The sequence below is a fragment of the Saccopteryx leptura genome, chromosome 2, assembly GCF_036850995.1.
Source record: "Saccopteryx leptura isolate mSacLep1 chromosome 2, mSacLep1_pri_phased_curated, whole genome shotgun sequence".
NCBI lineage: Eukaryota > Metazoa > Chordata > Mammalia > Chiroptera > Emballonuridae > Saccopteryx > Saccopteryx leptura.
In genome coordinates, this window is record NC_089504.1 from 343,688,222 (window position 1) to 343,704,150 (window position 15,929).

The 15,929-nt window shown below is 48.6% G+C and overlaps 1 protein-coding gene and 1 pseudogene across 1 annotated transcript; both read right to left on the reverse strand.

Annotated features, from left to right (window-relative positions):
• Positions 1-2,164: 2,164 nt before the first annotated feature.
• On the reverse strand, positions 2,165-12,618 carry LOC136394407 (geminin-like; annotated as a pseudogene).
• Positions 12,619-14,396: 1,778 nt separating this feature from the next.
• Positions 14,397-14,819, reverse strand: LOC136393690 (thymosin beta-4-like). The gene has a single exon (XM_066366320.1). It carries the CDS (start codon positions 14,760-14,762, stop codon positions 14,628-14,630), a length of 135 nt encoding a protein of 44 aa, XP_066222417.1. The 5' UTR covers positions 14,763-14,819; the 3' UTR covers positions 14,397-14,627.
• Between the last annotated feature and the right edge of the window lie 1,110 nt (positions 14,820-15,929).

Genomic DNA, 15,929 nt, shown 5'->3' on the forward strand with positions numbered 1-15,929 from the left:
GGCATGCAGGAGTCCCGGGTTCGATTCCCGGCCAGGGCACACAGGAGAAGCGCCCATCTGCTTCTCCACCCCTCCCCCTCTCCTTCCTCTCTATCTCTCTCTTCCCCGCCCGCAGCCGAGGCTCCATTGGAGCAAAATTTGCCCGGGCGCTGAGGATGGTTCTGTGGCCTCTGCCTCAGGCGCTAGAATGACTCTGGATGCAACAGAGCGACGCCCCAACGCCCCAGAGGGGCAGAGCATCGCCCCTTGGTGGGCATGCCGGGTGGATCCTGGTCGGGCGCATGCAGGAGTCTGTCTGACTACCTCCCCGTTTCCAACTAAAGAAAAAAAAAAAGAATATAAATTTATATCTCACAGTTCAGGAGACTGGCACGTGCGAGATCGAGATGTCAGCAGATTTGGTGTCTGGCAAGGACCCACTTCTGGTTCATAAATGTCTGTCTTCCACCATGTCCTTCTATGGCAGAAGGGACAAGGGAGCTCTCTGGGGTCTCATTTAAAAGGACACTAATTCTATCAGGGTACTGCCTTCATGACCTTATCACCTCCCAAAGACTCCACCTCTAAACACCATCAAATTGAGGATTGGGATTTCAACATGAATTTGGGGACACACAAATATTTAGCCCATAGCAGACCCGTTTGTGCTAAGGCAGAGCAGGAAGAAGGCAGCGTGATTAGAAACCAGGAGAGGCATGGACAGCATGGTGGCTGAGCAGGAGAAACTGAGGTGGGAGAAGGAGGCAGTAAGGTACACTTGGCATAGACCATGAAAAGTCCTGTATGCTAAAATATAAATTTAGATCTTATTCTATTAACAATAAGAAGCCATTGGAAGCTCTAAAAGAAAATGGCATTTTCAATCTGTTTTTAGAAAAAGAACTCTGGGAGAAAAAAAAGAAGAAATAAAGAGAATGCAGGTAGCTATGGAGAGGAGGGACTAAAGCCGGAAGTATCTCAGTTGGGGTATTCTGCTATAATCCAAGGGAGAAGTGATAAAGGCCTGAACCAAGACTGTGTGGTGGGGGTGGAGAGCAGGAATGGAGTTAAAGAGATTTCTGGTAAGAAGCTATACAACTTGGGACTAGGTATATGAGCAAGGTGAGACAGGAGGGAATCTAAGTTGATTTCCAGGTTTCTGATTTGGGCGATTATACATCATGACAACAGGAACAAAACAGGAAAATACAGGAGGAAGAACACATTGAGGAGCAGAACATGTGCTCAACTTTGGACTTGACTCTGAGTGAAGGGAGATGTTCAGATGAAATCTGATGGGCTCAGGGATGGGGAAAGTTTAGGCTGGAGATATTGTTGTGTAAGCAATATGGGCTCAGATGAATGGAGCCAGACAGAGGGGTTAGGGCAGGCATGGCCAACAGACGGCCCGCAGGCCGAATCTGGCCCGCGTAATGAGTTTATGCGGCCTGCGATTAAATTTTTAATATTCTCCGCACGACGCACTGTGGAAATGAAATAAGTGATACTTTTAAATCATTACACATAAACTACGATATTTTCAGTAATCTTCAGCTCAACTTATATTTGTGAACAAACTTTTTCTTTAATGAATCTAAATAAAAGTACAAGATCAAGATCGAATGATTTACATTTGGAGGCTATGTTAGAATAGCTACTACAAGTATAGAGCCGGATATTAAAAAAATAATAGGTGATGCAAAGCACCTCAACACATCACATTAGTTTTTTTGTTAATTTGTTGTACTAAATTACTTACATTTATTCATAAACAAAATACATAATAAAATTTTGTTTACTTAAACAAATCGTTTTTATATTTAACATTTTTTCATTTTAATATTTCGTCCAGCCTGTGAAAAAAGTTTTCTTTCTAATCTGGCCTGGGGGCAAAACTGTTGGCCACGCCTGGGTTTAGGGGGAGAGCTGAAGATGAGAGGCCAACAGAGGGAGGGGTGGAAAGAGATGAGGAAGACCAGGGGCCCGGAAGGAGATCTGGGAGGAGGAAGAGCAGGCATGATACCCAGGGACCAGGCACACTAATGAACTAGAGGAGGAGAAAGGGTTCCACACAGCAGAGTGGGAAAGGCATAAAGACGAGAACCAAACTGTAGTCTATAGACAGGGAGATCAGTGGTGACTTCAGTAAGGGCAACCTGAAACACAACCAAACTCTCCATCCCGTTTACACCCTGGAGTGGTGGGAAGAGGGTGAGGGAGTGGTCAGCTTCTGCAGGAAGGTCTGGGGATGGAGAGAGTAAATGGTGCGTGTGGGGCAGGTAGAGTCCGGAGTCACTGAGAAAGTGAGTGGATCTGATAGAGAGAGGCTTGAGTACGGATTAAGAGGAAAGGCAATAGAGAGAGAAATAATATCTCAAGTGGGCTGCACAGGAGCCCCATGCTCAGGCTCCAACCCCAGAAACCTTTGTCCTATAGGTGGTTTTAAATTCAACACTCATTTTCCCATGTAATGCTTAGAGTCCCCAACCAGACCCCCAAAACCTGTTTCACCCATTATCCACCAGAAGCATAGTACAAGTTATGCATGACAAACACATTCCTTGGCCCAGCTCAGAGTGCTACAGAATAAATATTTCGTAATCTTAAGGATGCCGGAAGGAGGGAACCTGGCTCCCAGGAGTGGGCAAGATGTACTTATACTCTGGTCTGGCTCATCTATCTGCAACGAAGAGAGACCCACTTAAATCACTGTAAGAAAAGCAGAGTTTGTGGCAAGGGTATAATGTAGCCAGGGGTCCAGAACTGGAATGCAAATGGAAAAGCCACAGAGAAGGTGGCATGCAGCATTTAGCCCCTGACTTGTAGTGGCTCTGTTTCTCTCTGGGCATCTGTTCCATTGTCTTCTCTCTGCCAACCAGCTTCCTGCACTCTTATTTTAAGCTCTCTTCTAACTTTGGCTTGCACGAAGCTTTGGCTTTTTATCCTCAACCTCATGGAATCCCCACCAGTTACTATCCCAGCCGCTACCACAACTAGCTTCTGTTTCCCAGCTGAGATTCAAAACAAGGACTTGATTGGCCCAGCTCCTGGTTCAGGTAAGGCCTTGGGTCCCTCGCCAATCTATAATTGCCTGTCTTTAGGTGCCCACCCCTGCTGCAATCATTGGGAGCAATGGTTGGGGACCCAGGGACTCAGAACACTTCCACTATTTAAGCTGGCACTCCCTACAGAGGCTGACATGAGGGATGGGCAGACAAGCACCCCAAAGCCCATCTAGCACAATAAACTTGCGCTCCTCTCTAAACCAGCTGATAAGGTCTGAACTGAAGGAATGATTAGGGGTGGGAAATGATGAGATTTCAAACTATCATTCAAAAGCCCTGACCGGTTTGCTCAATGGTAGAGTGTCAGCCCAGCATGTGAATGTCCTGGGTTCGATTCTTTTTTTTTTTTTTTGTATTTTTCTGAAGCTGGAAACAGGGAGAGACAGTCAGACAGACTCCCGCATGCGCCCGACCGGGATTCACCCGGCACGCCCACCAGGGGGCGTCGCTCTGTCGTGACCAGAGCCACTCTAGTGCCTGGGGCAGAGGCCAAGGAGCCATCCCCAGCGCCCGGGCCATCTTTGCTCCAATGGAGCCTTGGCTGCGGGAGGGGAAGAGAGAGACAGAGAGGAAGGAGAGGGGGAGGGGTGGAGAAGCAGATGGGCGCTTCTCCTGTGTGCCCTGGCCGGGAATCGAACCCGGGACTTCTGCACGCCAGGCCGACGCTCTACCACTGAGCCAACCAGCCAGGGCCATGGGTTCGATTCTTGATCAGGACACACAGAAGCACCCATCTGCTTCTCTACCCCTCCCCCTGCCCAGGCATCTCTCACTCTCTGTCTCTCTTCCCCTCCTGCAGCCATGGTTTGATTGGAGCGAGTTGACCTCAGGCGCTGAGGATGGCTCCATGGCCTCTGCCTCAGGCACTAAGAAGAGCTTTGTTGCTGAGCAACAGAGCAATGCCCCAGATGGGCAAAGCATCACCCCCTACTGGGCTAGCTGGTTGGGACACATGAGGGAGTCTGTCTCTCTGCTTCCCCTCCCCTCACTGAATAAAAATTAATTAATCACTTAATTAAACAAACTACCATTCAAGGGGTTTTAAGGCAGTGACCACCTACTATGGACCTCTGAAGTTATTGCATACAGATCAGAATGTGGATTTGCAGTAGATAATTATAAAGGAGACAGTGGAGATCAGTGGTGAATGCCCATGCTCTCTACACACATCATGTCTCCCTCCACCCAGAGATGAGAGAAGTTTCCCTCTTAATGCCCTGGTGTCTGTGGGGTCAGGGGATCCCTGGGCCCAGTGTTCTCCCGCCTGCCAACTTGCTGCTGGACTTCTGCAGCCCTCTTTCTTCCAATAGTGAGAGGTCTTGGAGACCTGGAGTGGAAACTGAGGATGTGTCATGGGCCTCTGCTCTCGGGCCCACCCAGGAGTGTGGTCACTTAAGCTACTGTCCATCGTAGCCTCCTCCTCCCTCTCCTCCCATCTCCACCCAGCTCCTTACCCAAACAGACAGCCTGCAGAGGGAGAAGTCACTGGCTATCTATCTTTTCAAAAATAGGAAGAATTTCAAAGCCAAATTCCAAATACCTTACCTCCCACATTCTCCCACAGCCCCACCAGCTTGTCCACCTCTTGGAGCAAAGAGATTTAGAAACTAGAAGTGCAGAAAATGGCATCAGCTGACATTGGCCAGAGACCCGCACACTAGAAGGGGCGCTGTGCAGTGGAGGGGCCAAAGAGCAGGGACCTTAACTGACCCAGAGGCCCGCCTGCGTTCTGGCTTCGCTCTCCCCCGGCGCTCTGAGCCGCCAAAGCCTTAGCTGCTGCACAGGAAGACCCGGTCTTCCCTAAAGCAGGCAAAATGTTCACCTCGGATATTAACAGCACATCCGGTAACATTTTAATTGAAAATTTAACTCTAATTATTCCACCAGCTGACCAGGAATATAAGCAAGACCATGACCAACTGTGATGCTCCAAATAGATACACGCAAGGAAAGAAGGGGTGGGGGAGGCAGACAAAGACTGAGGCCCCATAGCAGCGAGCCCAGAACAGTTCTCCTACCCAGAGCTCAAACATCATGTCTCTGCCTCACAAGAGACCCCAGACAACCACCCGGAGACCCCCAAACACACTCACAGCCCCTCTGCTGTCCCCAGCCCTATGCAGGCTCAACGATCACTGTTTCTTGTTCAGATCAGACGTGCAGTCAGCAGATTTTTTTTTCAATAGCAGACTGAAGTTTATTTATCATATGCACAAGTTGTGTCTGACATCAGAGAAAATGCAATTTTCATAAAACACCATAGGTTAAAAAATACACTTTATTTGTATTTTAACACAATAATAAGGTCTCAGAATTCAAACCAGGAATTTGATGTTATATGCATTACATACTGGTAGTTATTTGCTCTGCTACAAAGAACTACAGTGGAGGTAAACTTCGCTGGTATATTTCTAGAGTCAAATATTCACGAGTCTCATATATAGGGTTTTGCATGTGTAGAGAGATACAGTTTCTTCAGCACATGCACTGACTTCTGAGTCCGCCACTGCAGAATCCTCGCCGGTTTCCTCTTCAGAATCCAATTCCTGACTCTGCAGTGATTCAGAGTTAACCAGAGAGGTCCTCCCCTCAGTCTCTCTGCGACCTCCGCTGTGTGCTGTACTGTTCTGTTACTTCTTTTTTTATTATGATTATTGATAGTTTTAGAGAGAGGAAAGGAAAGAGAGAAACATGGACTCGTTGTTCCACTTATTTATGCATTCATTAGTTGATTCCACTGGTTGATTCTTTTTAAGTTATTTTAAATTTTTATTTACTGATTTGAGAAAGACAGAAACATGAATCTTTCCTGTATGTGCCGTGACCAGGGATCAGACCTACAACCCTTCCATATCAGGATAACACTGCAACCCACCAAGCTACCCAGCCAGGGCAAATTGGTTGATTCTTGTTTTGTATGTGCCCAGATCGAACCCACAACCTTGGCTTATTCAGATGACACTCTAACCTACTGAGCTACCCAGCCAGGACCCTCTGCCAATTCTTTATTCTCCTTTTTCAGGCAGGCAATTTTATGTTGCTTTGTTCAGTTTCTTTATGAAGTTTCTCATTTTCCTTAAGTGCTTCATAGAGGGACTTTCTCTGTTTTTCTGCCACTTCTTTCCTACATTGAGGGGATGGATTTTCTGTAACCACAAGATCAAATGCTTCCTGGGTAACTCTGAGCTTTATTTTCACTATGTTCTGGGAGGATAATAACTCCAGAGCTGGAAGACATAGACGTTAACTGGTCATTCCAAAGTTTTGTTTTGGATAAGCCTTTAAACCAATTCATTTTCTCTCCCCACAAGAGATCCAGCTGTGGAAGGTTGGATCACTCTCAGAGTTCTTCTTGGGACAGGACTATTCTTCATATGCCCTTGAGTCCCTTTTTGTTTCTGCTTCATACTGGGATTCACTGTGCACCGCGACCCGGTGGGAGTCACGCAGAGAACCAATTCCGGCCCACGAAGCGCAAAGCGGCTGGTCGCCCGCCCCGCCCGCCCGGTACTTCTGCCCCGGCTCTCCCTCGACTCGCTAGAGGGAACCGTTCAGTCTTGGTAGCGGCGCCTCACACAAGACCCCCAAGTCCACCCGCGCCCGTCCCCACCTCCACAGTCAGCAGACTTGAATGTTGTGAATCCAGAAGATGACCTAAGACTGTCCTTCACTCCCCACCGGCATGCAGCAAGGTGCAGAAGAGCCTGAGAAGCCACAAGAAACAAACATGGTGACATTCATTTACTGGGATATTTGGCAGGAAGAACCTTTGTTCTCACATAAAATCAACGCAGATAGATTATGAAGAAGAAAGCAACACTTACACACGTTTTAAAATAAAACACCATTCTCAAAACCATGTGGGCCAACTACTGTGTGGTATCCAGGATTAGATCCTGGAACAGAGAAAGGACATTAATGGAAAAACTGGTGGACTACAAATAAAGACAGGAGGTTAATTACTAATAAGACACACTGTTAATATCTCAGTTTGGATGAAAGTACCTTGGTTATACAAGACGTTAACACGAGGGAAACTGAATAAAGGGTGTACAGGGACTTTTTATTATTGTTGCAACTTTTCTATAAATATAAAATTATTCCAAAATATAAAGCTTCTTTTTTAAAAAGCACATGGCTGCCTTTGGCTTCCTGCCCCCCACCCCACTCACAGGCAGCACAAGTTCACAATTGCTCCACCAGCGATCAGGGCAACTGCTGAGAACCCCACAGGGATGGGCTGGGGCCAGTGGCGGGATGTGTGTGTGGTCATGGGCAGGTCTAAGCCAGCTGCAACACCAGGGAGTCAGTCTGCAGAACCACAGACGGACCAGAGCCCTGGAATTCCAGGTCATTCCAGATCTTCAGGTCATTTGTTCATTTCGTAAGTGTTTATCACAGGACGTGCCAAGCATCGTGCTCGGCTGCTGTGAGAACAGGAATGTGGAGGAAGAGGGCTGGGGGTACAAGGATGAATAAGACCCACAGGAACACACAGTCTCCTCCCTTAAGGAAGCAGTGAGGGAAACAGATGTGCTCCCTACACAGTGACAATACCCGGCAGTGCCTGGAGGGCAGGGATATGCACAAAGCCTGCTGGGGTGATCAGGGAAGGCTTCACAGAGGAGGTGGTATGAGCTCCACAGCAACTGTAGCCCAGTTGCTTTCTGTGACCCAAAGACAGCCACCACACCCGATCCTCTGGCTCAAGCAGCTGGAAGGAGGAGCCAAGAAAGAGGGCATTGCTCTGCAAATATCAAGTGCTGTAGGCATCATAAAATCATCATCATCATCACCACCACCACCACCACCATCACCATCAGACTCTGATGGGCCAGTGGGAGGCCCAAGCCCTGAAGGTGGGGAGAGAACAGGCATGGAGGAGGCCATTTCTATGGCTAGCAGGGCCACTTCACAGACGGCAGGGGAGGGGCAGCAGGGGCATGTTGACACAGCTGGGAAGAAAGTCTTCCTCTGCCTCATTAATCACTTCTGCACAGGAGCTCGGAGGGAGGGCACCCCGGGGACACAGGGCTAGTTCTCACACGGGCTCCTGGGGTGGCAGGAGGGGGACTGGCCTCAAACCTAGAGCCAGGGGAAGGTTCGAAGAGGCCAGGATGGCATGGAGCGGGGCTGCCAGGCCCTGAAGACCCCCCAGGCCAGGGGATTTCCCAGCCAGGATGTTTGTCCTCAAAGCAGCAACCTTCCTGCCCTGAGGTTAAAACCACTTCCAGCCTGCGGCTGGTAACCCCTAACAAGCAGGTCCCAGGAGAGGCTTTTTTCCCCTCATTTCGCCAAGCCAGTGTCAGCTACTTGCCATGCGGTTCCTGACCCTCCCTAAACCCTACCCAGGCTGTGTGTGTTTGTGTGGTTGGGTGGGTGGGTGAGTGGGTGTGTATATGGGCACGTGCACACATGTGATCTAAAGGCAGCAAGGATCACCAGCCTTTGCTGAAAATAGAGAAAAGATCCATTGGAACCAGAGGACAGCTCTGAATGTGACAAGGGAGAAGATGGGGAACCAGCAGAATTGTTTCTTCATCCATTGTTTATTATTCATTCCACAAACACTAATTAAGCACCTACTGTGTGCCTGGTCCTGTATACCCAGCACCCTGGAGACAGCAAAGAGCAGAAAGGGGAGTTCCTGCTCTTTTGCAGCTCACCTTCCAGAGAGAAGGGCAGTGAATAAAAAGCAGTGTTCACCAGAGTGGTCAGGAAGGCCAATGTTCTGAGCTCAGACCCAGTGTCCAGATGGCTCTCCCTAGACATTCTCTTCCTCTCTCCTGGCCCTCACAGCGGCCCCTACCCATTCTGAACCTGGAGGCCTGAGGTTGGACTGGCAGCTGGACTCCTTGGTAGCCCGCATCTGCTCAGAGGGGGAATAAGGAAGGCAGTTCCCCTCCAGTGTAATCAGAAACCTCTAGACTAGCAGGTGGCCACGTAGACCAGGGTCTCAGCTCTCTCCTCACCACCTTGGGGAGCCAAAGGGTGCATGCCCTCTGCCTCTCTTCCCCTCCTCCTTACTCTTTTCTCTTTCCTTCCTGTGTTTTTTTCATTCTTTCTCCTCCTTCTTTCTCCTTTCCCCCTCCCCATCCCCTGTTCTTTCTCCCCCCGACACCCTCCCCTTCTTCCTGTCTCACATTTTCCTGCCCAGGAATCAGACCCCAGACAGTACCTAGGAAGTCTGCGGCCTTGCCTAATAGAACCGTAATAGTCCTGGGGGAGGCGCGATAATGACATCCTCCTTAAATAAAAGGACTTAATGGAGATTTCCCAAATTTGAAAACCACATTTCCACTAGCAACCTATTCAGCAAGTGACTGCTCTGGAAAGGAGCTCGTGGAAAGCTGCAATTGGGGGGCGGGGGGAGTGGGAGGAGAGAAAGTGTGCGAAGAACGTTCTGCTCAGGGACTTTCAGTGACAGGACAAAGCCCCTGGTCTGAGAACACAAACCCTAAAGGTGAAACACCTTGAACCTCCCCACCCTACTGGGCCAGCCCAGAAAGAGCGGAAGCTCAGAATTTGGAAATCCTGCATGACCATGGGTGAGTTACTTCGCTCTCTGAGCCTCAGCGTCCTCAGTTGTGAACTGGGTGTAATCATCCTCTCCCAATATCACCCGGTGAGGGTCGGGCTTACCTAGTTCCTAACATAAAGCAGAAGCCCAAACAACTACAGGCCGAGCCTTAAGAAAACACAGCTAGACCGGGACTTTCTAAACCAGTGCTAAGCCGCCCATTCACCCTGGATTTAAGAAAATACCAGACTGTTGCCGGGGGAGGAGGGGAGAAATGGTTTTCTCATTGCCTCTGTCACTAGGATACTAATTAACAGTAAATGAAGTAGGGAATATGTAATTAAGATCTTGGGAAATCTGGGATCCCTAAATTTATTTCAGATGATCATGTAAACCTTTTTGGGGCTCCTGAAAACAAACAGGGGCTCTCCAGGCACCTAATTTCCGCACCCCCACCCTGAGCAGAAGATTAATGGGAAAGAGCAGGACAGCAAATGTGTATTGAATGAACGGATCTGGTCAGGAGTCCTAGATGGACTGTGAACGCAGCTCTGCCACTTGCTCTGTGATCTTGGGGAAAGCTCTTCCCCTCTCCGGGCCTCCATTTCCTGAGGTGTAGAATCATGGTATTAGGTAATTTCTAAGAGCATTCAGATTCTAAAAATAATTTAAATTGGAAGTAAAATTCTTTTTTGAGTTTGGGCCTCTCTGCGGCGCATGGGAGGTGGTGTGTTTGCTAATACCGCCACCTTGTGGCAGAAATACATAACTCCCTGCTGAGGCCTTGACTTAGCGCCCTTACAGTAAAAGCTGCCAAAGGTGGGAAGAAGGGTTCTTGCACCCCATCACCACACCGGCACTCCACAACGAAGACGCATCCTTAGCATTCTTACCAACAATGGCTCTGTCTCAAAAAATCTTCTCTTCACTTTGTATCATAGGACACTCATTGTTGCAAATATGAACCTACTGTGCGCCAGTTACAATGGTAAATTTTACACACACATTGCCTTGTTTGATCCAGAAAACAACTGCTGTGAGAAAGATATAATTGGTCTTCATTTTACAGAAGAAAAGGCTGGGGCTCAGAGAGGTAAAGTGACTTGCCCAAAGTCACACAGCTAGAATGAGATTACCCTGAAATTCAGAGACAACTCAATGGACCCCAAAGCTCAGACTCAGGAATGAGCAGCTGATTTCTCAGCTAGTTCAAGCCCCATTTTCACAGCCCTCTTAAGTTGGTGGCGGGGGGCAGGGTCATTCAGTTGAAGGAGAAGGAAAAGAGGTGTCTAGGGAACAGCTCTACCCTTCTCCTGAGATGGGAGTAGATGGACCCTCACCCAAGGCTTGGGGCTCACCAGGTAGACTTGGGGCACATTAGAAGCTTTCAGAATGTTCCATGAAATGCCAAAGAGAAACTCCCAGATCCTAAAGAGGACATGAACCCATAATTCAGAGAAACCAGAAACTTGACTTGTGTTTGTGGCATGTTTGTCACTTTCTTGTGTCACCACTAGTAGAGAACTTCCCACCACCTCCCAGAGACCATAATCAATCTAAAGTGGTGAGTGAAGGCAGACACCCATCAAGTTCTCATATACTCAGGAAAAGGATTCTCTTTCTGATGTATTATTCCTGTGCCTCGGGAACAGTACAAGCGCAGCTCCAAAAATTACATTTTCATAGAGTTGCTGATAAGTTACCTCCTCAAACACATTAACCATCTCTACCCATAATGACCGATACCCCACAGCAATGTAGGTATCATCAGGAGACAGAAGGAGAGACTGCAAGGATGACCTTTACCCCTAATCTGAAGATACTGTCTGCAATTGTCTCATCTAGTAATCTTATCTTGTTCTCGTGGGCATTTGGACTCTTGGAGCATAAACACCCACCCATGGGCCCTGGAAAAGTCCAAAATAGACGAAGATACTATCAATATCTCCACCAATTCCAGGTGGCATAAATACTATAACTCTATGACTCTACCCCTTCCAAAAAGACTGTAAAATTCAAAGATTAAACAATAGCAACAACAATAATAATGACACATAAAGGATGCGTGTAGTCACTGGATATGGAGTTAACCAGCAAAAGGCTCTGTCTAAATGCAAATGAAAGGAGGCAGAGCACAACCAAGATCTTGCTCCTGCAATCCCCCACCCCAGGCCAGTCCCTGTCTAGCTCACCCCAATTCTACATAAACATGCCTCCTTCTTAAACTTTAACGCTTCCACATTTATTCATGATGCATCAACACATCCAAATGTCCTTTATCTAAGACAGTGTCACTGTTGAGGATGATAGGACGGTGACATTCGTTAACAACAGCCCTCTCTGGATAGGACGTGCCGAGCAGCTGCACACACAGAGAGTGGACAGTGTGGCACTGGTGGTAATGACGGGTGAGGGACGAGGGCGTGGGGGAAGCTGTGCAGCTCCCAGAACCAGCATACACCATTCTGAGAGTTTCCCTCCAGCCCACACATGCCCCTATTTTTCTGGGTTCAACGCAGCTTCACCCTGAAACCCCAAGCCCACAACTACAACCCCACCTCCACCCTCCTTGACCACAGGGAGCTTGAAGAGTTGCTGAAGCGGTGTGCAGGCCAGGCCAGTGTCTTGGGGACAGCATTGTTTCCTTGTAAACTCCAGAGGAGTGAAGCTCTGCTAATTGGCAGGGTGGTGTCCGCAGGCCGTGCCCAGTCTGAGGCATTGCTCTCCGGCTCCCACACTCTGGTCAGAGCAGCTGTTGTAATTGAGGGAGCAGAGACCCCCAGCTCCTTTCCCTGTGGTCCAGAGAGGTGTCATCCCTAAAGGCAGCAGACAGATGCTCAGACCTGCTGGCCGCCTAGCAGGGAACACCCCCCTCCCCACCCATAGGGCCAGGTTTGAGTGGGCAAGCAGCTCAGAGCTCACATAGCATGGGCTCCTGCTGTTTGAAAGTCCTGGGCTGAGCAAAGTTGCAGAAGCTGCAGCCTCTGCTGCCATCTGAGTTGGGGCTAAGGCGATTCTGGCAGTGAGAGGGTTAAAAACCCACTCTCGCTCCATGGCTCCGTTCCAAAGGGTCTCCGTTAACACCAGAGGTCTCCTGATATCTCACTCACTTTAATAGATTTTTCCCATTGACGTCTCAGTTTATTGACTATCATTTCCTTTTCTACAGGGGAGCTATTTTCTGGGTCACTGATCCAACCAACTTAAAAGGGGTTGCATTGATTAGGTTTTATTGGTGGTGACTTGCACAGAGATGAGTCCACTTGCTCCTACCTGCTAACAGCTCCTTTGTCTCCCCCTCCCAGCCCCCACCCATTCTGTTGACTTATGGGAGGGACAAAGTTGGAGCACTTAGGTGGTGGGCTTTATGGAGTGATGGGGAACTTCTGGCTGCACTGCCTCCAGCCTTAGGGTAAAGGCCATTAAAACACACGCAGGCAGAGGAATTCACGTTAGCAGAATTCGAGTAAAGATAAAAGCTAATCTAGAAAGCACCCTATTCATTTAGTGAGCATTTACTGGCACCCACTGTGTGGGACAATCACAAATGATGCTTTAGTAACGTTTAGAGCTTGCAAAACTCTTTTGAATTTATTACCTCACTTGATGCTCACAAGAACTCTGAGCCATAAGTAGGATGATTACTATCTCTACTTCAAGGATAAAGGACCAGAGACTAACAGGACTTGCCCTAAACCAGGCAATTAGCTAGTGGTGAATTCAAAATGTAAACCTTCGGTTGTCTGACGCCTGAGTCTACATCCTCCTCTGAGAGCCCAAGGGAATACCAAGAGGTATAAGGCGAAGTTAATATTTAATGTAAGTCTATGATTATTTATGTATGTGCAGCGCAGGGAGTGAAGCAGGGGCGGAACTGGAAAGGCTTTAGGAGCCAACTGATTCAAGACCACCCCCCCTCAGTTACAGGTGAGAAAAGTGAGTCCCAGAGACATCAAAGAGCATGCCCAATTCAAACAATGAATTCTTCCATTCATTTATTTATCCATTCATTTTTTGTGCCTGGTGCTTGTATATGTTCTCACTAAAGCAAGTACTTTTGAGTGTAGAATGCTAGCCGGTTGCCTTGGAGAACACCCATCCACATAGAGATAGCATCTGCCCAGGCAGCCTGTGATCCTTCTCTATTCTGGGTCACTGACCTACCTCTTTCCTCACCGGCCTTTCCACCGTGATCACAGGCAGAGCAGCCCACCTCCGCCGGGACCCCAAAGCACCAAGTCCCTGACTTGGTCTTGGTCCCATATCAGAATGCCCTTCCAGTTCCACCTTTTACCCTCATCTTGTGCTATTTTATTGTTTTAAGATTTTATTTACTGATTTTAGAGAGAAGAGAGAGCAAGGTGGTTGAGGAGTGGGAAGCATCAACTCGTAGTAGTTGTTTCTTGTATGTGCCTTGGTCGGGCAAGTCCAGGGATTCGAACCAGTGACCGCGGCATTCCAGGTCAATGCTCTATCCACTATCCCACCACAGGTCAGGCATCTTGTGCTATTTTAGACTCAGGTAGGCCTTGTCTGAAAGGACACCACTGCTACCCAGAGTCCTTCTGAAAACAAAATGCCACGTGCAAAATAAGAATTGGCTTTAATACGGCAGCTGAAAGGGAAGGGGAGCATGTGCTTTCATGGGTGAATTTTTTTTTCAGGTTTTAAAACTTTTTATTTATATTAAAAAAACTGAGCATTCCAATAATTAAAATCATTTTAACAAAAAAAAAAAAAAGGCACTCTGATTAAACTGCATTTAACAGCCTACAAGACACCTTGGACCAGGTTGGTTTCTACTCTAGATTTCACTGTCCCACCCAGCTGCTTCCTTCACCAACATGCAAGTTCTTTTCCTTCCCTGCCAGCCAGACAGGCCCGTGGGATGGGAGAGGCAGGTGCGGCCTTCACTGTCAGTAGTTCTGATGTGAAAAGGGGCAGCACAGTCATTTCAACTGATCCAACCTCTTTGCATCTTACAAAGTTAAACAGCTAAAAGAAGTAAAATAAGAAGGCAATGCCTGTGGAATGTACAGTGCATATTGGCGGTGTGTGCCTCATTACGATTCGCCGGCTTGCTTCTCCTGTTCGATCGTTTCTTTAGAAGGCAGCGGGTTTTTCTCTTGCATTTCGGTCTTCTTCAATTTCGACTTATCGAATTTCTCAATCTCAGCCATATCGTGTTTGTCAGACATGCTTACAGAGGAAGCCAAGTGAGGTGTGTGAACAAGAGAAAAGTCCGATCTGCTCAGTGGCTGCCGCCGAGTATGGGTGAATATTTTTGTGGTAACTTTAGCATATGAGGAGTGGCATGGTGAGAGACTGTGTACATGTCTGCATGTCTTCAACTGAGGCCTGTGGTTTTCATCCTGTCTGTTCCCCTGCTTGTGGTCTCATTCATTCATTTATTCATTCATTCATTCAGGAAGCTTTTATACCCCCAGCGTCTCCTCTGTGGCAAGCAGTGCCCTGGGATCCGGTGATTCAGAGATGAGCAAGACACAGTCTCTCTGCAGGAGGAACTTGTGGCCGAATGTGGGAGAAAGACCCATGTGCAAAGAATTACAGCTGCCTGTGGTGAACACCCAGTCAAGATACTTGCAAGGGAGAGGATTCAGGAAAGCCAGCTCATAAAACACAACGTCTGAACAGAGTCAAGAACAAATAGGGTTCAGCAGGTAGGCCACGGGGAAAGGAGAAGGTTGCAGGTAGTAGAGGGAAACATGCAGGGGCATGGTGTGCTCGTGGAACTAGAACAGTCACGTTCAAGGGAGGGAGAGGGAGGCGGGCAGGGGAGGGTCACGGTGGGCAGGGCCTAAGGCTGAAGGACTAAGGGAGCTCGGTGAGCAGGGGGTCCAGGAGGGTGACACTGGTGGTAAGACAACCACCAGTGACCTATCTGAGATAAGACAATGTCCTATCTCAAGTCTGGCCTTCAAGATCAGCTGTTTAGGCCCTGGCCGGTTGGCTCAGCGGTAGAGCGTCGGCCTGGCGTGCGGGGGACCCGGGTTCGATTCCCGGTCAGGGCACATAGGAGAAGCGCCCATTTGCTTCTCCACCCCCCCCCCTCCTTCCTCTCTGTCTCTCTCTTCCCCTCCCACAGCCAAGGCTCCATTGGAGCAAAGATGGCCCAGGCGCTGGGGATGGCTCCTTGGCCTCTGCCCCAGGCGCTAGAGTGGCTCTGGTCGTGGCAAAAGCGACACCCCGGAGGGGCAGAGCATCGCCCCCTGGTGGGCAGAGCGTCGCCCCTGGTGGGCGTGCCGGGTGGATCTCGGTCGGGCACATGCGGGAGTCTGTCTGACTGCCTCCTCGTTTCCAACTTCAGAAAAATACAAAAAAAAAAAATCAGCTGTTTATCACAG

Coding starts and splice junctions, on each gene's coding strand:
- LOC136393690 (XM_066366320.1), bottom strand. CDS start 14,762: ATGTCTGACAAACACGATATGGCTGAGATTGAGAAATTCGATAAGTCG.